This window comes from Penicillium canariense, assembly GCF_028826845.1.
Source record: "Penicillium canariense strain IBT 26290 chromosome Unknown utg000007l_segment0_segment0, whole genome shotgun sequence".
Classification (NCBI taxonomy): domain Eukaryota; kingdom Fungi; phylum Ascomycota; class Eurotiomycetes; order Eurotiales; family Aspergillaceae; genus Penicillium; species Penicillium canariense.
The window spans coordinates 242,997-265,206 of NW_026622734.1; the positions used below are offsets into that span (position 1 = coordinate 242,997).

General features: G+C 49.3%; 11 protein-coding genes across 11 annotated transcripts; 5 read left to right on the forward strand and 6 right to left on the reverse strand.

Moving 5' to 3' along the window:
* Positions 1-505: 505 nt before the first annotated feature.
* Positions 506-1,260, forward strand: N7482_009115 (uncharacterized protein; the record flags this gene model as incomplete). Its single annotated transcript, XM_056691239.1, has 2 exons — positions 506-597; positions 642-1,260. The coding sequence occupies 2 exons, from the start codon at positions 506-508 to the stop codon at positions 1,258-1,260; spliced, it is 711 nt and encodes a 236-aa protein (XP_056538945.1).
* Positions 1,261-2,230: 970 nt separating this feature from the next.
* N7482_009116 (ankyrin repeat domain-containing protein) lies at positions 2,231-4,201 on the reverse strand (the record flags this gene model as incomplete). Its single annotated transcript, XM_056691240.1, is given in 2 exon segments — positions 2,231-2,935; positions 2,948-4,201. The coding sequence occupies 2 exon segments, from the start codon at positions 4,199-4,201 to the stop codon at positions 2,231-2,233; spliced, it is 1,959 nt and encodes a 652-aa protein (XP_056538946.1).
* A 1,682-nt stretch (positions 4,202-5,883) lies between these two features.
* Positions 5,884-6,334, forward strand: N7482_009117 (cupin domain-containing protein; the record flags this gene model as incomplete). Its single annotated transcript, XM_056691241.1, has 2 exons — positions 5,884-5,909; positions 5,968-6,334. 2 exons carry the CDS (start codon positions 5,884-5,886, stop codon positions 6,332-6,334), a joined length of 393 nt encoding a protein of 130 aa, XP_056538947.1.
* A 109-nt stretch (positions 6,335-6,443) lies between these two features.
* On the reverse strand, positions 6,444-8,308 carry N7482_009118 (uncharacterized protein; the record flags this gene model as incomplete). Its single annotated transcript, XM_056691242.1, has 3 exons — positions 6,444-7,044; positions 7,100-7,389; positions 7,448-8,308. The coding sequence occupies 3 exons, from the start codon at positions 8,306-8,308 to the stop codon at positions 6,444-6,446; spliced, it is 1,752 nt and encodes a 583-aa protein (XP_056538948.1).
* Positions 8,309-9,209: 901 nt separating this feature from the next.
* On the reverse strand, positions 9,210-10,834 carry N7482_009119 (uncharacterized protein; the record flags this gene model as incomplete). The annotated part of the gene is made up of 4 exons (XM_056691243.1): positions 9,210-9,729; positions 9,786-10,075; positions 10,151-10,681; positions 10,736-10,834. 4 exons carry the CDS (start codon positions 10,832-10,834, stop codon positions 9,210-9,212), a joined length of 1,440 nt encoding a protein of 479 aa, XP_056538949.1.
* A 465-nt stretch (positions 10,835-11,299) lies between these two features.
* On the forward strand, positions 11,300-12,427 carry N7482_009120 (PAF acetylhydrolase family protein; the record flags this gene model as incomplete). Its single annotated transcript, XM_056691244.1, has 1 exon — positions 11,300-12,427. The coding sequence occupies one exon, from the start codon at positions 11,300-11,302 to the stop codon at positions 12,425-12,427; it is 1,128 nt and encodes a 375-aa protein (XP_056538950.1).
* Positions 12,428-13,087: 660 nt separating this feature from the next.
* N7482_009121 (carotenoid oxygenase family protein) lies at positions 13,088-14,864 on the forward strand (the record flags this gene model as incomplete). The annotated part of the gene is made up of 5 exons (XM_056691245.1): positions 13,088-13,273; positions 13,333-13,378; positions 13,509-13,885; positions 13,949-14,086; positions 14,166-14,864. 5 exons carry the CDS (start codon positions 13,088-13,090, stop codon positions 14,862-14,864), a joined length of 1,446 nt encoding a protein of 481 aa, XP_056538951.1.
* Positions 14,865-15,029: 165 nt separating this feature from the next.
* On the reverse strand, positions 15,030-16,484 carry N7482_009122 (Major facilitator superfamily domain general substrate transporter; the record flags this gene model as incomplete). The annotated part of the gene is made up of 3 exons (XM_056691246.1): positions 15,030-15,402; positions 15,454-16,422; positions 16,471-16,484. The coding sequence occupies 3 exons, from the start codon at positions 16,482-16,484 to the stop codon at positions 15,030-15,032; spliced, it is 1,356 nt and encodes a 451-aa protein (XP_056538952.1).
* A 1,056-nt stretch (positions 16,485-17,540) lies between these two features.
* On the reverse strand, positions 17,541-18,992 carry N7482_009123 (uncharacterized protein; the record flags this gene model as incomplete). Its single annotated transcript, XM_056691247.1, has 1 exon — positions 17,541-18,992. The coding sequence occupies one exon, from the start codon at positions 18,990-18,992 to the stop codon at positions 17,541-17,543; it is 1,452 nt and encodes a 483-aa protein (XP_056538953.1).
* A 687-nt stretch (positions 18,993-19,679) lies between these two features.
* On the reverse strand, positions 19,680-19,973 carry N7482_009124 (DUF3237 domain-containing protein; the record flags this gene model as incomplete). Its single annotated transcript, XM_056691248.1, has 1 exon — positions 19,680-19,973. One exon carries the CDS (start codon positions 19,971-19,973, stop codon positions 19,680-19,682), a length of 294 nt encoding a protein of 97 aa, XP_056538954.1.
* Positions 19,974-20,544: 571 nt separating this feature from the next.
* N7482_009125 (uncharacterized protein) lies at positions 20,545-21,482 on the forward strand (the record flags this gene model as incomplete). Its single annotated transcript, XM_056691249.1, has 2 exons — positions 20,545-20,559; positions 20,634-21,482. 2 exons carry the CDS (start codon positions 20,545-20,547, stop codon positions 21,480-21,482), a joined length of 864 nt encoding a protein of 287 aa, XP_056538955.1.
* Between the last annotated feature and the right edge of the window lie 728 nt (positions 21,483-22,210).

Genomic DNA, 22,210 nt, shown 5'->3' on the forward strand with positions numbered 1-22,210 from the left:
TCAAGGCAATCGTACGGAGTACGCGACGGATCCGCCAGTTTTGAGGCTGACTCTGCGGGTCAACTCATTGGTCAAGTAAAGCCGACACCAGGATCTCTCCACTCACCACCCAAGGGTACAGCCGCTAAGAGATGAGTCCGTGAGACACTGTCAATGTGGTCCACTCACGTCCTCCGGGTTCCTGGCCGGTACTGCTGCCGGGCTCCCACACTAGTGAAGGACTTTGGGGGCCGGGAGGGCTTGGCAGGGACTGTTAGGGGTCTAGAGGCGGCGTGGAAGTCGGAAGTGCAAGCCTTTGGGGTTAGCTAGGTCCAAATTAGCCTGGTGCGCCCGGTAGAGTCGCATTCAAACGAGATTGAGTCAGGGTTCAAGCTGTTTGCCCGGTTTCTGACTACTCCGAACAGTCCCTTTTCCATGAGATTTTAAATGAATCGACCTACCCACTCAAACTCCGATTTCAGGGGTCCTTTCGTTTTTGAACACTTCTACTCAAGATACCGACAAGATGCGAGGTTTCAAAGTGAGCCAGCTCTTGGCATTGGGCTTGGTCTCAGCGACCGCAGTTGCTGCGGCCGATGATCCAACTTATGACCCTTCGTTGGTTTACTCACACTTTATAGCCCGATCTATTCCTACAATAGCTCTGAGACAGAGCCAGATGGTTTTAATCTCACGCTAGCTAAGACCGACAAAGCGCCCTACAACGTCTCAAGCGCCCTGTCACAATATGGTGATGAGAACACGTACGCCGGAAGCTTCCTTATTCCGTTTAACATGACATCCTGCAATGGGACGAAAGACACCAATTGGGCTGCTACCCTGATCTCTCCCTACTTGTGGGAACTTGCGGGCTACAACGTATCATACCCAGCCCCGACACTCGACATTGTGTTTGACAGCGAGACAGCCCACATCACATTGAATGCTTATATCTCGGCAGTGCAAGGTTGTGAAGTCCACAATTCGAATCAGGACTTCTGCGACGCGATGACGATTATTGAGGCCAAGGTGACGATTACATTCAAGGGAACCATAGACTCTTATCATTCGGATGAATTGGAGACTAACAGCTCTACACCTACTTGGCTACGGACGGTCGGCTTCAACAACGGCACTCAGACCAGTGCCAACAACGGCACTCAGACTAGTGGCAACAGCACGAGTGACAGGAAAAATGACTCGACTGGTCGGCAATACCCTGCCGTGATATCGTTGATCTCCAGTGTTTTTGCACTCTCTATTCTCTCATTGTATATTTAATCGACCGACATGTATATACATACAGCACCTTTCTCATATTAATGATTTTGTTTCCACGTTGTTTGAAGCAACAGTTCAATAATTGAGGAGTACAGTATCCTGACTCATGAAGGACTTTCTCCCCGCGGACGCCCTGGTGCCTAACTTCCGAAACGCCCTCGAGAGCACCCACGAGTTCACCTCTCTAATCTTAAATGATATCGGTTGCAATTTGCTATTTTCAAGGAAGCCCTCGGTGCGTAATAGACTTCGACCCCGAACTCTCGATCGTTCTTAGATGCCTCCCGCGTCCTTTTACTGCTCCAATCCTCCTTCACCATAGTGAAATCTCCGTAAACAGGTTTTTAAAATTGGCCCCAAAAACCAAATCATCTGTGGTTTGGTTTGGTTTAGTTTTGCGGTTTTGCGGTTTTTGGCGTAGTCTACTTAAACCGCGTTATAATCTAGAAAAGGCGGGGTTCTAGAGGGTTATAAGGACATGCTAGAAGTGGTACATGACACAACATACAAGGAAGAACAAGCGAGATAAGAGAGACTAGGGAAGGACAAGCGCAAAGGAGGTTATCCTATTGCGACTAGAGTACTATATCCTCCCTGCAAAATCATCAATGTCCTACCCTCTCAGTCCACTATCCAAGGGCTTGACGTCTTGGCTTTCTATCTATTAGTTAGAAACTGAACAGTGATTGAAACACTTTTCGTTTCAGAAGCATCGGCACGGCCTCATGCACGTGCAGCTTCTAAGAGCAGTGTGTAACCATACTTGTTCTCCGCCTCGAAGTTGTTGTTACGTGCCAGGAAGACGATTGGATGAACAAGACGATTCTCATGCGACCTAGACCAAATCATAAAGACTGGAGAGGGGGAAACTGGGAAGAGAGCCCCGGCCAAAGAGGAAAACACCAATACATGATAAACAAGTAGACCCTCCTTGCGAAGGCCAGCAAACGGACATCTTAGAGCAGACCGATCACGCAAATCTAGTATGGTAAGGATAACTCTGGCGATATCTGCCGGCCGTCCTCGTCTCCGCCTTTGTTACCTCAACACATCCATCACAGTTGGCGCCTGTCCCTACCAGTAGCCTCACCACGGCCTCATGCCCGTTTTCTGCAGCCAACAGGAGCGATGTGTCGCCAAAGACGTCCTTCGTATCGACGTTGGCATCTTTCTCTAATAGCAGCCTTGTCATAGTCTCGAGCCCGTTTTTTGCAGCCAGCAAGAGCGGCGTCCTGCTATAATTATCCTTCACCTCGAGGTTGGCGCCTTGCTCCACCAGCAGACTTGCCACGGCTTCATGGCCCCTGTGTAGAGCTAGCAAGAGTGGTGTGTCGCCATCCTTATTCTGTGCCTCGAGGTTTGCGCCACTCTCCACTAGTAGCTTCGCCACAGCCTCGTGTCCCTTGTGCACAGCCAGCAAGAGCGCTGTGTCGCCAATCTTGTCCTTCGCCTCAATGTCGGCGCCTTTACTAAGCAGCAGACGCACCACGGCCTCATGCCCCATAAGTGCAGCTACCAAGAGCGGGGTGTTGCCTAACTTGGTCTTCGCCTCGAGGTCGGCGCCTTTCTCTATAAGCAGCCTCGTCACAGTTTCGTGCCCGCTGCCTGCGGCTAGGTTGATTGGCGCCCAGCCATCGTCATCTGGACTTGTGACATCGGCTCCATCCTTCAGCAACTAGTTAACCACCACCTCCACAAGCCCATTCTTTACGGCCTCATGCAGTGTTCTTGCATGGAATCCCGCCCTGTGAAGCAGTCCGACCAGTGTCCTATCATCCAAATTTGCCGTCTGTGCAATATTTGTCTCGTAATTCTGCGCTGACCGAGGGTTGGAATTGTCAGAGGCGCCGAAAATTACAGTTTTGGGTCCAGAGTCAACTGGCCTACTGGTTTGGCGGGAGTTGTAACCAGGCCCTCCTTGCCCGTACTGCCCATCGTGTGGAACGGTCTCCTCACCCGACGCAGCCGAATCCCGTTGCAGTTTTTGCGTCACTTCGATTGGCAGGTGAAAGAACAACCGCCTCGCATATGCGGCCGCTACCGCAGCCGCGTATCCATGCCACTGGTCATTCTTGTGGGAGTCGCAGTAGTCAGAGATACCACGGATAACGAGGCATGGAAAATTGGCAAGGGCTCCTGCCGCCTCCATCTCGAAGCATAGCAGCCCATGCTGCTTCCCTAAGCGATCTCTTAGCTTAGCATCCTTCACCACTAACTCCCCCGACGCAATCGTCCCTCGGTGCACAACAATAAAAGGCTCCTCGCTATTATCCATAGCTCTCTCAATGCGCTGCCCTGGGTCACATCCACCATCCTCGCAAGATACCCCCGCCTGTTGATGTATATAATCTGATTGGTGTAGATGATCATTCGTAATACCGGGAGATATGAAGCGTGAAAGTCTTCGGCGGCTTGTTTGCGTTCTCTTTATATCTTCCCAAATAGGATCGCGGTCCACGATCGCTCGTTGCACTGATAGGGATTGTGCAGCATTTAGGAGGGCTACCGGAGGTGGCGTAAGGGTGCCTATCCGCTCAAAGTGACCCTCCCTCGCTCTTCCATGGTCATATTGTATTACACCAGAGTGTGTGCTTGTCGGTTTGCTGACCACTATATGGCCTAATTGGATCATCCCGTTATCCGTCTTTATCGGCACTCCGCCGCCAATACCAACTAGTAGGCCGTACCTGAGGTTCGGAAATGTCATCCTCATCTGCGCGACGACAGTAGCTGCGGGGCAATTACCCGGCTGGTGGAGACCTGCGATAACAACGTTGTGGTTGTTAATGCTTCCAAGCTTGTAGACATTGTGATCCGCGGGCATTTGCGGTAGAGGTTTGTGCTCTTCGTCCAGCATCAGCATCGCCGCGATCTGTTCCACCTCCAACGGAGATATCCATCCTACTCTGTACGCTTCATGGCTCAAGGTTCTTGGTGGCATCTTTTGTCGGCCGGGCGTCCTACCCATCTGAGGGAGTTTAGGGTTGTTTTTGGAGGGTCCTGAATCGTCCGGTTTACTGGAGCTTTCGTGAACGAGGGCAGATGAACTTCATATTCAACAAGATGGGGAAAAGTGACAAGGTGATTATATGCGAGACCAAGCTTGCCTCGCAATCAGCCCTCGATGCTGGGAATCTAAGAGACGAAGTGCCTAAGCGCTAGCTTTGATGCGGGTTGGCGAGGGGTGTGCATATCGCTGGCCAATCAGACGCCTCGACACTAGGCAGTGAACTAATGCACACACCAACGGAGCCAGGAGAAGTTCTGTTACAGCAAGCTGATAATATAGTATGGCATGGTATGCAAGAATGTGGCTAATCTACCAAGGGGAACCAAACCAAAAACATGAGATGAATTCAATTGAAGACGAGATAAAAAGAGCGGATCGTGCGAGGACACGTTAGGGTGTCTTTGCTCACATGACAGCGAAAGGGGTGTTGAAAAGTCCCCAATTCTTGAAATGTCGTGAATCCCCTAGTACAAACTAAGAAGTCACTACACAAATATAACTAAACTATTTCTACATACGGAAGTGCGTTACTATCCCGCTATCCTTGACAAGTTCAATTTGTCCAGGGTTTAGATATGTAGTGACGAATACAGTTGGCTGCACTAAATTGTGACCCCTCTACCAGGTCACGCAACCTTTGCCGCCAGCCCAATCGGGCTTTGCTGTGATGTTGCTTTTGTATTTATGATTATGATTAGTGCGGGTCTGAACTCCGTCTGGAATGTCTACAACTTCTCCCGCAAAGGCAAACTCCATCCCGGCACCCGGTCTTCTAAATGTATCTAAGTCCATCTAGTTGGGAAGACTGAGAGCTATCGCGCTGATTTGAGGAAGAGCTGGCCCTGGCCAGGAGATGGGATTGACAAATTGTGCTCGATCTGAGCCTTTCCTCGGCTAGTCGTGATGATCCCGGACTGTAATTTGATGTCTGACAAGATTGAATGATAAATTAGAGGCTAGAGAAGAAGCAGGATGGGTTTCTGAAATAGGCAGATAAAGACTGAACATGGCTTCATACAGCACAATGGTAAGTGAAAAATACAACAGGCTGGCAAATAGGATATTGGTAGCCAATTGACCCGCCCGGCAAGAATGATGACGCCATGGAGAAGGCGGTGCGGTCGGGAGAGTCGGAGAAGGGGACGGATGCCTGATTTTGAGCGGGAAAAGGACAAACGAAAAACGCCTTCTTTTTGGTAACCAAGAGAGTCTATTAATTAATTATTTGCACGCCCAACAATGGAGAAGGAGAAAGGTAAGAAAACACCCGAGTGATATCGAGAACTTTGCACGTCACGGAGCATGGCATCGGGTATCCGTTGATAGCCTATTGATAGCCTACCGCGTTGGGAGACCCGCACCACCCATTGAAGGGTTGTCAACCACCAGTATTCAAACCGTAAGGGACTAGATATGACGAAGGCTCGGGAATCATCCTTAGGCTATTCAGCGAGATCAGTTCCCAGTGGCATCATTCTGAATGGTACCGTCCCAACAATAAGTGGATACTTTATGTCAACCCAGTATAAATAAGAGTTAAATTTCAACTCTAGTGTAACATCCCCCACCATCAGATCTTCACTCCGACACTCTTACCTTCTACCGCAGGCAAAATGGAAGAGCCAACCTATGATCCGAGGTGGGTGAACAGGGTCTTGAATCTTAAATTCCTTTCTATAAACTGATACATAGCTTAGCCGCCCAATGCCGGAAATCAACATTGTCTACCAGTATAAACTGGTGAACTGCCCCGGCAAAAGCATCGTTTGCGTCCGTGTTGAATTTCCACCTAATGCCTCGACCCCGCCTCACAGACATGGCGGCGCATCAGCCTCTGCATACGTTTTTAGCGGCACGCTGCTAAATAAGATGAACAACGACCCGATGCAGGTTTTCAAGACTGGTGGGACTTGGTTTGAGGCTCCAGGCTGCCACCACCGCATTAGCGATAATGCGAGCAAGACCGAGCCGGCCACCTTGTTCGCTACTCTTGTTTTGGATACGGATGTTTTGGAACGAGATGGAATGGATGCTATCATTCAGATTGATGAAGAATATCGATGAACGGTACATGAAAACCTCGGACTTGGCGAGAAGGGTTGTTGGAATAGTCCTCAGTATGAAAGATTGATCATTATTTTCTCTTTGGAATATTCCAACATATAGGTTAACCTTAAGATATCGGTGTTGCGGGAAATTTCATAAAATCAGCCAGGGGTTCTCCGATGGCACTTGGAACGCTAGAATCGAACAAGGCGCAAAAGTCAAAGTCGAGGCCAGGCAATAATCCCAATGCGTTGAGATCCACCGGTGATTCTTCGACCCAGGAAGATACTGGGGGTTCGGGTGCAGGTGTGTTATTCACCAAGCCCAGTATTTCCCGAGCAATAAGACCGATTTCCCGGTAGGTTCTCTTTCCCAACATCCAATGGGCACTGAGACGCTTCAAGGTACCCATAGTAAGTCGGATTTTCTCGCGACACTGTGCACGCTTTGCCCCTACCCACACGAAGCGACAAGCAGAAAGATGCGCGATTGTAGAATTGGCAATCATGCAAATGATGAATGGGGAATGTGCTTCTATGTTTGTGGGCAGGGTAAGAAGATATTCCAGTTTTTCAACGGCTGCAAGACATTTCATGGTGTGTAGTTGACGCTCAGCCGAATTGCTGCATTTTAACCGGTCAGAAGGGGCCTTGGGAGCGCACCGAGCTACAGACTCAATGGGACTATAGGCTAAAGATGACATGGGTCGATGGATTTCGACGGTATAGCTAGATTTAATTAGCTAGCGCACCAACCACATAGGCTCAAAATATGAGGACTAACGTATGCATGATAAATTCAGCTTTGAACATTACCTCATCCACGGTGCCGTCGGGATGAAACAAGGTTCGCTTGGAGGTAGGAAGAAGTGAATGCCATGCAGTGACATTAGTATCAGCGTTTGAGCACATCGAGGAGTACACCTGGGCATCCTCTGAGGCACCAGGTGACAAAGCATGGTCAATGCCCCTCGTCAGTCCAATGAGCTCTGCATATGATGAGAACGCCGCTTCGTCATCAGAGAAAAATTCGCGATTGTCATAGTCTTGAAGACATCGGGGTCTAGAAATGTTCTATACAGCCAGACTCAGTCTTCTTTGCTCAGCATGTTCGCCAATGTGGTATACTCACCCCCGAGGCATAGTCATACTCTTCACAAGGAAGATCGACGGTCATTTCGATCTGATTGGTGCGGAACGGATATTTATGGGTACTTCCGGCGATGTGCGCATCGGTAATATAGATTTGCCACCATGTCCGGCGCCAACTTTCTTCTAGAATGGGGTCATTCTGGGCATTCTGTTGAGCGAATTCTTGTCGATTCATCCCAAGCTCTAGGGCAAGGTGAATAGCTTCGTCCAATAACTCAACTCCAAGATCCGGCTCGTTGCACCAGTAAATGGCGATTGAGTAGAGGAGCACAGCCTGCACGTCAAACCCGGTAATAGGGTGATTGCCGCTTCGAATGCTGGCCAAGGCTTTCTGCGCATCCTGATGTGGTAGCTCAGAGGATATAGATGTTGCGAACAAGGAGCCAATGTAATGGAGGACCAGGAGTAGTGGTTGGATTGCGCTCTCACTGGAATAGCAACTTAAGAATTGACGAGGCAGGACACACGGGTGTGCTGCATGGAAAAACTCATAATAAAGACCAAGCAAAACTGACTCGGAATTTGATGTTAGTGAGGATATATCAGTCTCAAGTGACGTTGCTGACGACGGGAGATTGAAATATGTCTGGTTGTCAAGGGTAGGCGGTGGGGAACTGTCTGACACGGTTGTGGTCGAGGACTCCTGTGACTGTTTTGACCTCGGATTTCCCCGGCGCCTTGACGCATGGTAAATGCACTCCTTTCTATCAACTACACAGCGACTGCAGGCTGGTTTCTTGCCATCACAGCGTAGATGCTTATAGCGACAAGCTGCGCAGGCAAGAGAGGACCGAGTCGCCCGCGCAGGAGGCTGATTGCTCTGTTCCACGGTATCAGACATGGGATGGAACTCAAATGAGGCGATAATGTTTCATCGGGTAATTCTGATAAGTTGTGCCCGGCCAATAGACAGAGGGTTGCTACTCAGACGGCGAGGGTGATTGCAGCTGACTGCCGCTGTATGATCCAGCTGAGGTAGGCCAATCTGGTCGGATAATATTTATTCCAGATAGCCGATGTGTATGATACTGTAGAATTTGGGTTGGCATTTTTTCAATGTCAGAATGTTCAAATATCTTAAATTGATCATTGTGAATTACATTTGCATTGTAGTGCCTGGGAATGAAGAATAACCAATGATCAACTATAGAGGTTGTTATATCGATCGATCCTAGAGCTGTAGATACCAGGAGACCTCATAACCGCCTGCCAGCCGCCCTTCGAGGGCCGCCCACAGACCCGTACTTTTGCGGACGGAGGGCGGGGGGCGGGGGCGGGGGCGGGCTTCTCCTACCCGCGGGCTGGTATCTCCGCCCTTACTGCTTGTAACATTTTACAATTAAAGCTTATCTTTATATAACTTTTCAAAAATATTATTAACATTCCCTCTAAATTTTTTTTATGAGGCCTAGTCCTTGGCGAGGTCTAAAGGACGCTGTATAGACAATCTGGTATGAACTAGCACCGTTTGGAGCATTGGGATTTTTGGGCTCTCTATTTGTGGAAGAATTGACTATAGAGACACAAGAGCTGGGTCGGCAGCATTTTGAGCATGAGTCAGACTGAATGGGGTGAGGTAGGTTGTCAAGGGGATGAGTTGATTTGGTTCAGATTTATTTTTGCTGAAGGAGTTGGCACCTAGTAAAAAATTTGGAAAAATTATAAGAACTATCCACTAAATTTGCCTTTTCCCTTCCGTCCAGGCAACATAAATGTAAAGGAATTGAGGCGCAGTAATTATTTTATGTGGCCAGATGCATCGTCTGTTCCCTCTCGGCCCACCGTTCCAGCAAATTATCCCGTATCTTGTTTGCGACCACAAATCCTTTAGAGAAGACCAGGTCCAGCAGATTCAGTATCTCGAATCTTTGATCAATCGTCCGGGCTCGAGCCCCTGCAACAGTTACTGGAAAGAACAGCATCACTCCCGGAATTTTGGAGTGTCGCAAGACCTCGGCCGAGAGATACAGGATCGTACTCAGGTGTTCACAAACTTCAGCAGGGGTTAACACCGGGGCTGGAATGTTGTCCCAGTATGGGAAATAGTCGTAATTGCCAGAAAGGAAGATCAGCAGAGCGTGATAATATAGCAAAGCTAAGTTTAAATTTTGATCAGGACCATCCTGGACCAACTGCAGCAGGGTCCTCGTGTGCCAGTTATAAATGGTTTCTTGGAGATTGAGTCCTTCAGCCGCAACCAGAGCAACAGCTGGATCAGTGAACCGTTCTGGTTGAGGAATCATATCAATTATAGCACCAGCTCTGTAGTTCGGATTATTAGAACCAAACAACTCGCCCATCTGTCAGTACCAACTCACCGTAGGCTGAAGCTGGATGCCTCAATCATGAGGGTTATTATTTCTTCCATGGGATCCCACCCAGTGGAATTGCTTGACAGGGAGTTCTGGAGTTGAAGCCAGCATTGCTGTGAAAGGATCGTTTCTTCATTAAAAAGTAATGCTCGGCTGGCTTCGAGAACACGGAACAGGTCGTAAAACATCCTTCGGGCTGATGACATGCAATCGCTTGGTCCTGCAAGCTGGAGTATTCTTGATGTTCCATAGAGCATATGTGTGACCCAGCCTTCGCCCGAATCATCTGAGAGCAACTAGATGTATTGAGGTCAGTCAAACACGAATTTAATGCATCTGATAGAGGATCCCATTTCTGATAAAAAGCATACCTCAAACAGCCCCAGGAAAAATGTGGCCCAGAGAATGTCCTCTCTTTGCGTCACATTGCCTTTTCCCAGAGATGACCGCAAGATACCCATTGACTTATGGTATGAGGTCATGGCATCCACCTTGGGTGGTTTCTCTCCCTGTAATGCGCGCCCACATGTATGTCGGTTTACATCCAAAGCACCAACCGCTATCACTGCATGGTACAGGACTGGGGAAGTTGAAATTAGAGGAAGCAGCTCCGGAAGTATTGTTGAGAAGCCCGTCGTGAACATATTCTCCTGAATAAAAGAGGCAAAATAATCAAGAAGGCGGGTACCCTTATCCTTCCCGATGAAGTCAAGCGGGTGAGCCTCGGAGCTGTGCCTATTTCTAATAGCTGTGCCCTCCTGACTGAAAATTTGATGGCCTCCACCAAAATCATCTCGCTGGGTTTTGTTGACAAACTGAGTCATACCATGTCCCGATTGCTGCTGGGCAATGCACATCGTATTTTGTCGAATGCAATGAACACATGGAAAGCCACCTTCACACTACTAAGAATTAGCTTCACTAATCCCATAAAATTGGCGTTTCACATCCCAGACCTTGATGCGTCGCTTCGCACAGCCGAGGCAGCGCGTCATCCGCCTCCGCTTGTCCAGGGGGCCAACCCTTCTCCCCTGCATGGTTGTTGATGAGGACATGGTCTCGATGAAAATCCAACAAACACAGGAATCGCCCGTATCCCGATAAGCACTAGGATGAAAATCGATATATTCGAGCGAGACTTGCCTGGTCCGCCAGCAGGCTACGGCGAACCCGACGGCGCTAACCCAATTGGGAAGTAATGTCGCGAGACACTTTTGGAAGGACCCACTTTACTTGAACACCACTTCCAAGGTTAATTGTTCTTGGCGACCAATTTACTTCTGAACTAACGCCCTATAAGTTCCTATTCGGGCAAGACTTTTATTTGGCATAGAACAAAGTCGCGACGGGCTTTGCTAGCAGCCAGAATGGCGTTCTGCCACTCCTTCCTTCATCAGATGTATAAATGCCAGGGCAGTCCACTGATTATTGTGGTTAGAATCCCATCATCTACTTAAGCAAGATTTCAAAGATCTTATTCTTACCCTACTTTCATCTTGGCCCACTTCTTCGACTAGTTGATGATGCTTTTCAGTCTTCGTCTGCTGCCCATTGTGGCTATGTCTGTCTCTGCAGCGGTGATCCCCAGCCCACCCGGAGAATACGATGTGTTTTACCACACGGCGAAAATGACCGACAAAGCCAGAGCCGATCCCTTTGATCCCAAGCACGGACCGCGTGCAGTGATGACTTCGGTATTCGCTCCCACCCACTGCAAAGTCGATCTCGAGAAGATAGACTATCTGCCCCCCGCAACAGCCGAATACTACTCCGACCTCTACGGCGCATACGGACTTCCCAACGGTTCACTTCAATCCATCTCTTTCCAGGCATGCCCAGAGCCGCCAAAGGGGCATCAACTCCAGTTTCCCGTCGTGATCTTCTCGCCTGCTCTCGGGACGACCCGACTGTTCTACAATGCCATTGCACAGGCTGTGGCCAGCGCCGGATACATCGTGGTGTCTATTGATCATCCCTATGATACCGAGTTCCTAGAATTTCCGGACGGAAGCGTTGTGACTGCCGCAAACATCAGTGACGCGCAGGTTCCACTGGACGTCGCGACCCGGGCAGCAGATGTGTCGTTCGTGCTGGATCAACTGAGCACAAAGGCCGGCGTAGCAGCTCTGCTGCCTGGAACCCGGGCTGCTAGTCTGAATACCCGGCGAGTCGCGGTGTACGGTCACTCGGTCGGGGGTGCAGCCATCGCCGAAGCCATGGATTTGGACCGCCGGATTGTTGCCGGGGCGAACCTGGACGGGTCAATGTTTGGACCAGTTGTTCAACACGGGCTTCGGGGTCCATTCCTCCTGTTTGGACATGAGAACAAAACCCAGACGACAGACCCGACATGGGCAGAGTTCTGGTCAAATCTGCGCGGGTGGAGATTAGAATTGGAACTAGCTAAGACTCAACATTATACCTTCTCCGACTTTCCGTTCCTGTTGAACCTTCTAGGTTTGCCTGTTCAGGAGGTCCCGGCCATCCAAACGATGGTTGGAACTTTGGATGGGCTCAAGGCATTTGAAATTGTTCACCGAACCGTCGTTGCCTTTTTGGGATTTGGGCTTTCCCAAGCACCGTCGAGTTCAATTCAAGAGGTCATTTCCCAGTACTCGGAGATATCGGTCTTTGCGCGCGGTAAATGAGACGATACTTCCGAGAATGGATAAGATATGACTGATTTCAAATTATCTGAATGTATTTACTGGTGGAAGAGAAGAAGGACCAAAGTTGGGGAGACTAGATTTAATCACTCATGCAGAAGTCCCAATGAACAGACTTAAATGATCAAGCGAAAGAGTACATTTGGGTGGATTTATTCTTGAATAAAGTATATTTAGGCCCACTGGGCCACTTGTTCACATAGACCAGTACACCCATTTATTGAGCAGGAAGCCACACGCTTCGTGAGGATATGCTCACTCAGGAGCTCTGGGACTGTATCCTCTTCATTGTTGTTATCGTTAATCCAAACCTCAGAATCAATATAATAAGAATAGAAGTAAAATACTAAAAATACTAATAGACTGTACATAAAGTATATATATTATATGGTTTTCTATGTTTATTATATCTCTTGGACCACGAGACTACACCAGACTACAGTGGTGCGGTCCTAAAAGTGAACTAAGCCCTACACAGTATGGTCCGGTCTCCGGCATCCCTTGCGGTCCTTGCCGAGGTCTAGAACAGACAGTCTGCTGACATATAAGAGGTAGCAGAGGGTGCTGAATCCTAACCCAACCAAAGCTGCACTAAGTTTGCGCAGGCCGTTGAGCGGCGAGTATATTCCCTTCCTCCCCAACATGGAGACAACAGCAGCATCTCGCTTTCCCGACCGCCCACAATTTTCCGGATTTATGAAGCCGTGCCGTGTAGAAGGCAATGTCGAACATCTTGAAGTACTCGGTGAGATTCCGAAGAACATCGATGGAACATTTTATCGAGTCATGCCCGACCCCCAGCTGCCGCCATACATTCAAGACGACCCGGTTTGCAGTTCCAGTAGACATCCATCTTTCTTGCTGGGGTTATACTGACATGGATATAGTGGTTTAACGGCGATGGGAATATCAGTGCGTTCAAAATCAAGGATGGTCGGGTGTCTTTTCAGTAGCGCTACGTACGAACCGAGAAATTTGTTCGAGAGCGAAGTGCCCAACGTGCTTTAATGGGTGAGTCGATTCTACCTAAGGGCTTTCGTTCATTATGTAAGAAAACAACTAGGAAAGTATCGCAACAAGTTTACGGATGCAGTTGAGTTCAAAGTGCGTAGCACGGCAAACACCAACGTTGTTTTCTTCAACGGCCAACTTCTTGCTCTCAAAGAGGATTCTCCTCCCTATGCACTTGACCCAACTACCCTGGAAACCAAAGGGCTACATACTTTTGGAGGTCTCTTATCCAGTCTGACCTTCACTGCCCATCCTAAATTTGACCCAAAGACCGGAGAGATGATCTGTTTCGGGTATGAGGCAAAGGGTGATGGGACCCCTGACATTTGTTATTATAATGTCACGCCGGCCGGTGAATTCAGCCAGACCCTTTGGCTTGTCGCACCTGTGGTAGCCATGATCCATGACTTTGCTGTCACAGACAACTGGGTAAGTACTGCATCTCCAAGCTCAGCGAATGTTGAACAATGATTTAGTGACGTTCTATTCAAGGTTCTATTCCCCTTGATTCCGCAACTTTGCGACATCGACCGACTCAAACAAGGGGGAGAGCACTGGCAGTGGAGCGCGGACACACCATTCTACGTTGGCCTTCTCCCTCGCAGAGGAGCGATACCTTCGGACGTCAAGGTAATAGAGATCTCTCGAAATTGGTCATTTTTCAAAGGACAGTAAAGAAACAAACAAGACTAACGAGTGTAAACTCTAGTGGTTCCAGTATAAGAATTCCTTCCCAGGTCATACCGCGAACGCATACGAGGATGATGAAGGTCAAGTTGTGTTCGACGTAGGCTTGAGCGAGAAAAATGTATTTTTCTGGTGGCCGGACTCTCAAGGAAATGCGCCCGCACCCAGCTCCATTCATTCCCAGCTCACTCGATTCATAATCAACCCCCGCTCGAATAATCTAGAACTAGATTACCCAGAGGTTCTACACTCCGGCAACTCTGAATTCTATCGTATTGACGACCGTTTTGCGACTCGGAAGTACCGACACTGCTTTTTCAACTCGATGATTCCCGAACTTGGGACCGACTTTCCCAAAATCGCACCCAAGCTGGGCGGGGGATATCCGTTGTATAACTCCCTCACACATTACGATATCATGACGGGAAATTCAGATGTATATTGTCCCGGTACAACCCATATGGTCCAGGAGCCGGTTTTCATCCCACGAAAGGGGTCAACAGAGGAAGCGGATGGTTATATCCTGGTTTTGGTGAACAACTATGACACGATGAACAGTGAACTTCATCTGCTAGACACCAAGTCTTTTGAAAGGCCACAGGCAGTTATTCTACTCCCTCTTCGTCTTCGGCAGGGCCTTCACGGGAACTGGGTCGATGCAGATGATTTGCGAAGCAGCGGAGAATGGCCAGAGAGGGTTGTCACAGGCACCGATGATTGAGAGGCAGTTGGAATCGCAAGTCAAATACGATGATGCTATTTGTCCTTTATTGTGTCCCCCGAGGCAGATGCTCCTACACCTAGGCTGACTTCATTTGAAAGTAAAGCACACAAGACGTTTCGTAGTTTCCTCTTTTCCTTCCCGATTCAATGCTTTCACATCCCTCTAAAGAACCGCATCGGCCCTCCACCGCTTGAAAGCCCGCGTTGGAAGTTTTAGAGCAAACATGCGATCAATCTCCATAGGTGACCGTCCCTTCATTTCAGGGACGGCAAACCAAGTCCCTACAATGCCGGCTGCAGCAAATCCTGCCATTACGAACCCTGTCTTTGCTCTGAGGTTCCCTTCGTCCGCATTGTAGATGTATGGCAGAATAATAGAGAAGACGCCAGTTGAGATTCCGCTCATAAACCAGCCAATGCCTTGTGACTTCGCCCGAAGTTGTAGTGACGAAGTTTCGGCTGCTACGACATGTGAGGCGGGCCAAATTCCCATGCCACAAACCATGGTGATGATCATCATCGTTACCGCAGTATACCTGGTGCAAAGTCAGAACTGTCGAGAACACGACAAACTATCCCAAACTCACCAAATGGTAACTATACCCGTGAAACATCCCGCAATGCCCATTGCAAGCCATAAAACCATGGCGACACCAAGAGTCGCGATGCAGAGGAACCGTCTGCCAAAGCCATTCAGCACCCACAAGCTGACAATGTTTGCGATCAAACCAAGTCCGATTCCCAGGATAAGAAAGATGAGACTGTTTGAAGACCCCATTCCCACAATTTGCATAAAATACGATGCATTTGCCAATAGCTGTAAGCCGAATAGCTGGGGAAGTGTACTAGCAAAAACGACAATTATGGTTCTCCTCCTGTGGATCCCCTTGAAACAGTCCAGGTAAGTGTGCGTCTTTCTCTCCTCCTGCTCAAGCAGGATCGAAGTATGAATCTCGTCAACAATCGCCGCCGAGTCAGTACTCGCAGTGTCGAGCCGCCGCTGTGCCTTCAGCGCCTCGTCCAGTTTTCCTCTCCTTACTAACCAAGTCGGGCATTCAGGGAGTAATCCCGCCAATACAAACGGGACGGCCGAGAAGGGCCACTGGGACGCGAAGCAAATCCGATAGCTCGTGGCGCCCTTATACCTGAGGGATGTATAAACCACGATGGACCCGATCAATTGCCCAAGCAGAGTGAAGATCGGCAGGAAGGCGATAATTGGTCCTCTCAGGCGCACCGGCAATACCTCGGACATGTAAGTTTGTACGACACAAAGCAGGATTCCAATACAAATGCCCTGGAACAGCTTCCCACCCAAGAAGAACCCTCTTCGCGAGTCCATATCGTCTGGTAGATCCGCAACATAACACATGGCGACTGCGATGGCCGATAGGAAACTTCCGGTTGCCAGCGAGAGGCGACGCCCTCCGCGGTCTTGGAAAACTCCGCCACAGATAGCCCCGAACATCATGCCGATCGGACTAGCTGCGTTCCACAGAGACAGCCACATTGATGGAATAATATACTTAGCACCGAATTGCACTCCGAAGCGATGCCTTTTCGCTGTCAGACGAGGAATTTCCGCAACAAAGAACGGGGCTTACTGGAATGCTGGCATCGCTGAGACAGTCCCCACGATGACCAAATCATATCCATACAACAGGATAGCAGAGCTCAAAGCCAGGTTATAAGCGACCACTCTTGGCCATTTTTTTATCGATTGCCACAAGGGGACATGGCTTGTCTGGGGACTGTTAGTAGTATCGGTGCGAGATACAACTTCAACAAACTCCGGGGTAGGTTTCGTCTCGATATCTTGCATATTAAAGAATGAATCAATACGGAAAAACCGAGTCTAGATGATATTACCCCGGATTCCATCCATGTTAAACGATTGACTCTTGCAGGACGGACTTTGAGGGGTGAACAACACCACCGAGGCAGTTTATCGTCAAATGTAACATGAGCTTGACCATGATGCAAACACTATCTCTAAGCGAGGACCAAGGACAGGGCTCAAGACCAAGGCAAATAACCTCCAGCAAATAGGATGCGCTATGATAGCAATCCTGCATCCGGTTTTCGCAATCAATGCAGGAGTTGCCGATCGCGCCAATCAACGTTGCAGCTGCCAGCTCACCCCGCACGAATGCCATGGCTGCCAAAGGATTTTGCTACAGAACTGAGTTGGCTGGAGATAGGCCAAGGGGCGACGAGCTCAATTTCTGGCCAGATTATGGGGGCTTATAGCGGGGCAATCGCGCGGGCGTGTTCCGCCCTGTGCCCCAGGTTGGTAGCTATAGAGCCAATGAAAACGCGAACACATTCATCATAATGCGACGACGACTTCGAGAAGGCTCATGAGAAACACTAAACTTAACTATATCACGCAGCTCTCGCGAAGCTTGCACGGCAAGAGTAAATGTCAGGATCGTGTGCCCGTCGTAGAATATCATGAATTGAGCGATAAGGAAAGTGTTTCCGTGCTCAAATGATCGATCGCAGATTCAGCCTTCTCAGCCACCACACGGCAAGATGGGGTCCCCTGCCAGGGCAGTTCGAATAATCCTCCAATACAACAAGGCTTAGGCTGACAGGGGGGCGTATGACTGTACGGTACTCGCGTGAACGTGAAAATTGACGAGAGGTTGAGCTGAGCATTTCTGGCTTTGCATCATGAGCTGTCTCCGATATTTTCAGGCGCCGCCAAGGACGCTGGCCTTGATCGTGATCGAGCTTCTCTCCTTTCTTCCAGCCTGGCTAGATCCTTTCTCAACTTCTGGATCTCTCCATCCAGCTCGGATGTAGTAGCAATGCGGTATTTAAGCGTCAGGATTGTGGCAGAGATAAGAAGCAGTCCGATCGATACCAAGTAAGCCCACTGTCCAACCTGTTGAGGATTCTCTTGTGACGGGCCATCGTTGTATATGGTCCACTCCGCCCAAGTGACAAAGGCAATAATCGTGAAGGGACTGATAATCATGCTGAAAACTAGACCAAACAGAATTGCAAAGTCCGCCAAAACGCGCAAAAATGCCTTGATGAATATGGTGCTGAAAAAAGGCCGAGCACGACTCCACTGTGAGGCTGTTGCCCCTGTGGCGGACTTCGCTTCTCTATACCGTGTGTCCTTCTCTGTGGCTCGGGCTCGAGCGCTTGTGAGTTCCCCTTTGAAATTCTTCCAGATTTCTTTCCTTTCCCTCCAGATCACGACGATTTGGGCGGAAGGAATGCGCGACCGGTAAGGCAGAAATTTGAATATCAGGTGGACGAAATTCAAGATGAGACAAAGGATGATGAGACTGTAGATGTACCGCCTCGAATAGACCACTTTGTTCCAGAAATGATGAGGGTCGGCAAGCTCGGAGTCTTTTGACGCAACCCATGATTGCAGTGACGTTGACTGCCGGAGTATTTGGCTCGAGTTGTAGCACGGGTTGAAACAAATGTCTCCAAGTTGGCCCCATCGCGTCATGTTAGAGAAGGTTTCCCAAACACTATTGTTCCACGTAGAGGTCCTCCATGATGATTGCCATCCATCGCTGTATGATTGATCAAACGGAGGAAGATCGGGATAGCAAAACATATACTGCGTCGGAGTCTTGGACTTGCTTGCCGCATAGATCAAGGCACAGATGGAACCCGCCAGCATCACAATGTTCCAAAGGTAAAACAGAATATTCCGAGCTCTTTCATGTGTCAAAACACGAGACCAGCACTGGAGGGGCAGAAAGACAAGGTATCCAGTAACGACGATGGCAAGGACAGCGTCACCATCCAGCTCAAGCGAAGCAGGTTGGACCATGACTTGGGTTGTCTGCGTGACCAGTTGGGGAAAGTCGTTCCATAACGTTGTATTGTCTGGAACCAATGGAATAGTGACAGGCGCTGGATCTTGCCTCTTCTGCGGACTGGCAACGAGAATAAATGCCTCGATCGCGGCCGTGCCTGCATATGTGGCGGCAGCTCCCAGGAACACGTCGGCCAGCCATCCTGTCCAGCGAGTAACGCAACTGGCGACCAGAAGGGCGTAAAAGAGGTACCTTGGACAGGAATTGTAGATGGTGCTGATTTCATAGATACACAAGGCCTCCTGGGCGACGAACAGTGGTCCGCTGGAGTTCATTGAGGGCCGTAGTGCAGCACCCGTGACTGCAGGGTCGTAATCTCATCGCCTGAGAGCGAGAACTTCTCGCGCACGGGCAGCTTATGAGGCTGGGGAGAGGAGCTTGAGTGGACTGGATATCTCTCTTGTTCATGCAAGCAAAATATCAGTCGATGAGCCGTCTTGTGTCTTTTTTGAGTCTTGCTGCTGGTTTGAGTGGAGCCGAGACGACGAAGGGGCCCGGTCTTGACGTCATGTATTTTTGTACGCCGATGATGAATCTAGAAAACTAAAAACAAGAAGCTTACAATTCATCACTATTATCTATGTAGGTTTACCACTCTACAGTTCTGGGGGATCATCGATTCACGTAAAACTGGTTTACGAAAAGAGTTGCTCAGTGGTTTTGGTCGCTAATATATACCGTGGCTGAATGACAAGGTTGGGGTATAGAGATGAACCATTCGTGCTTTTTCTTGCCAAGTTAAATAAAATTCACTTCATTTGATCACTTCATCCAGTTATAAATGCACAACCATCCTCATTGAACGGAATAAACGTCAATCGTAACAATGGTTTGGTCGACTGGGGCGATGAAGATCCCCAACAAGCAGTGTGCGATTGAGCCAGGAATAGGGACCATCTTCCACTTCAAACCGCGGGTTCGTCCGAGCATACCATTCAGTCTCTTGCTTGGATTTAGCCGAGCTATCTTGACTCAGATCGGGCTTCTTGTATTTCGGATCCACCATTTGTGACGCTAATTAATGCACCGTCGTCGGCCTGGATGGTATATTTCGCAAACACATGACCCATGCCGTCTTCTCGGAGAGCGTTCCAGTCGCCGCCCCCTGGAAGAATAGTTGCTTTGAGCTTTGGGCCTTGAGCGGTCCCGCCGGTGATGGGGATAAACCGTCTGTGGCCACAGTGGGTGTTGCCGAAATCCAATGCGGGGGGGAGGTCGACTTCGAGAGTGAAGGCAAACTCGAGACTGGGAGCCATAGCGGTGCACGAGAAGTGTCTTCCAGAGGATGTTAAACCCGTTAAAATAAACAGCCTGCCTTAACTGCAAAGAGAGCAGACCGAGTTATCGAAATGAGGGGCCCAGGAATTGAAGTGGACAGCCGAGGAAGTTTAGCCCCAATTCCACCACCGTAGGCTAGTCATGCACATTCAAAGTAACAACCCACCGCCACGTGAAATGAATGGCCGATATAGAGTGTGGGTTGAATTATTCTCCAATTTCAACTCCATAAGGTAGTGAGGATTCTGGGCTAAACATTTCTACCTAGTGGACTTTCTAGGAATAACGAGATAATTTAGCCACGATAGCGTATGGAAGATTACCAGCAAAACGAGCAGAGGCGAAGTGTTGGAAAAACATGGATTTCTCTAAAAGCAAATCAACTCTCACTTCGGCATAAGAGCAACCACAAAGGCAGGTTAGTTGCTCTCAGAGCGTCGGCGGTTGACACAGACCTCCCACGTTCTGCCCGACGATCATCCTCGTCTATCTTTTGAGCATCGCTCATAGCTGATTCGCATGCCTTCGAACCTGCCTCTAGTCTGCTCAATGAAGGTGGCCAAGGTTCGAACTTGGGGATCTCCCCCGTCTGCATCAACGGTTATGCTGAACCCATCCCGGGCCCCGGGTCCGACAAGCTCCAGCTTAAAGTTCTCGCCGTGGGAGTCTCACAGCAGGTCAGGAACAGAGCAGATGCCAAACACCCTGTTACCCGCCACGAGAAGCTTCCAGTTGATCCGAGCATCGACGGGGTCGTACTCGACGAATCCACCGGTGACCTGTACTATGTCCTTCCCAGAGGACCTCGCCTCTTTGCGGAGCGAGTAAACATCAAGCGAAACCTCCTCATGAAACTTCCCCCAGGAACCGACCCTGTCAAAGTGGCCGGCCTCTCGGGCAGCTGGCTCACCAGCTGGGCGATGCTCAAGGACTGCAGCCGCCGCAAAGTTGTGATTCTGGGCGCAACAACATGCGCGGGACGTGCATCGGCACAGATCGCCCGTTGGCTTGCGGCCTCGGCCATCATCGGCATCTCAGACGACAAAGCTGGCCTTGAGGCTATCCCAGAGTTGACCATGCGGGTCCCATTGACATCCCCCATGAAGATCCCCAACTTCCAGGGTATCGATATTGTTATCGATTTTATCGGTGGGGATACAGGGCTTCAGCTCTTAGGTGCCGTCAACTGCAGTATCATGGGAATTATCGACTACATTCCGGCGTGGGGACCCCGTGGCCCTGATCCGTTTGTTATGCCGAGGGAGCTGGTGATCAAGAAGAGCATTAACATCGTGGACCCGGCACTGGCAAGCTGGCGGCTGACCGGTACCGAGATGAAGGAGACACTGGCGTTCGCAGTGCATTTGATGGCTACTTTGCCACGCATGCCATTTGATATCGTTTCGAAGCCCATGTCTGATGTGGACAAAGTTTGGAATGAGGAGAAGTTCAAGACGTTGAAAAGTGTGCTCGTACTGGTGCCTTGAAATGGGGGATGAGAGTGAAAAATGACTTGTTTTGCGTGAGAGGAAGGGACGGACTTCTCCAAGCATGAAAACAAGCCTGAATTATGGGGTTAACGGGTTTCAAAAGAGTCAGCACAACTACGATCACCTACAAGGGCCTTTAACCTTTTAATCGAGGCCCTCTATGAGAACATGATTCAGTTCTCCATGGTAGTTAAATAATGCACACTCAAACGAAAGGACTCCAGAAATAATCCGATTTCTCCGAAACCCGATACTGGCAACCGTGTTGACTGCAGAAGCATCAGTAGACTATTTCTGTGTATGTTTTCCATCTTCGGCGCACACCTGGTGACCCTCGTATTTTTCACCATCCCACCGCGGATTTATCGATATTTGGACAATGATAATGTGAACAGAGAAAGCTCGGAAGTGGAGGTATAAGAGGAAAAAATCCATCAGTGTAGATGTGTCAATCAGCTCCAGCAATTCCAATACCTCGCAATCGAACAAGACCGTCACATAAGCAATCACCATCGCACTGGCATCTTCCAAGTCGTCACAGGTGGGCCGTTCAGGTCTTCTTCAAATCCCAAAAACCCATATCGTGTTCTGATGAGCAGTCGGTCGTTTGACAGGACGTCGAAGGAGATTGGCAATCTGCCAGTAACTTGCTAATTGGCGAAGACAGACCTGGGAATAGATGTTAATTTTCGTATGATTTGATTTGTGCACGCTGCACAGCGGGA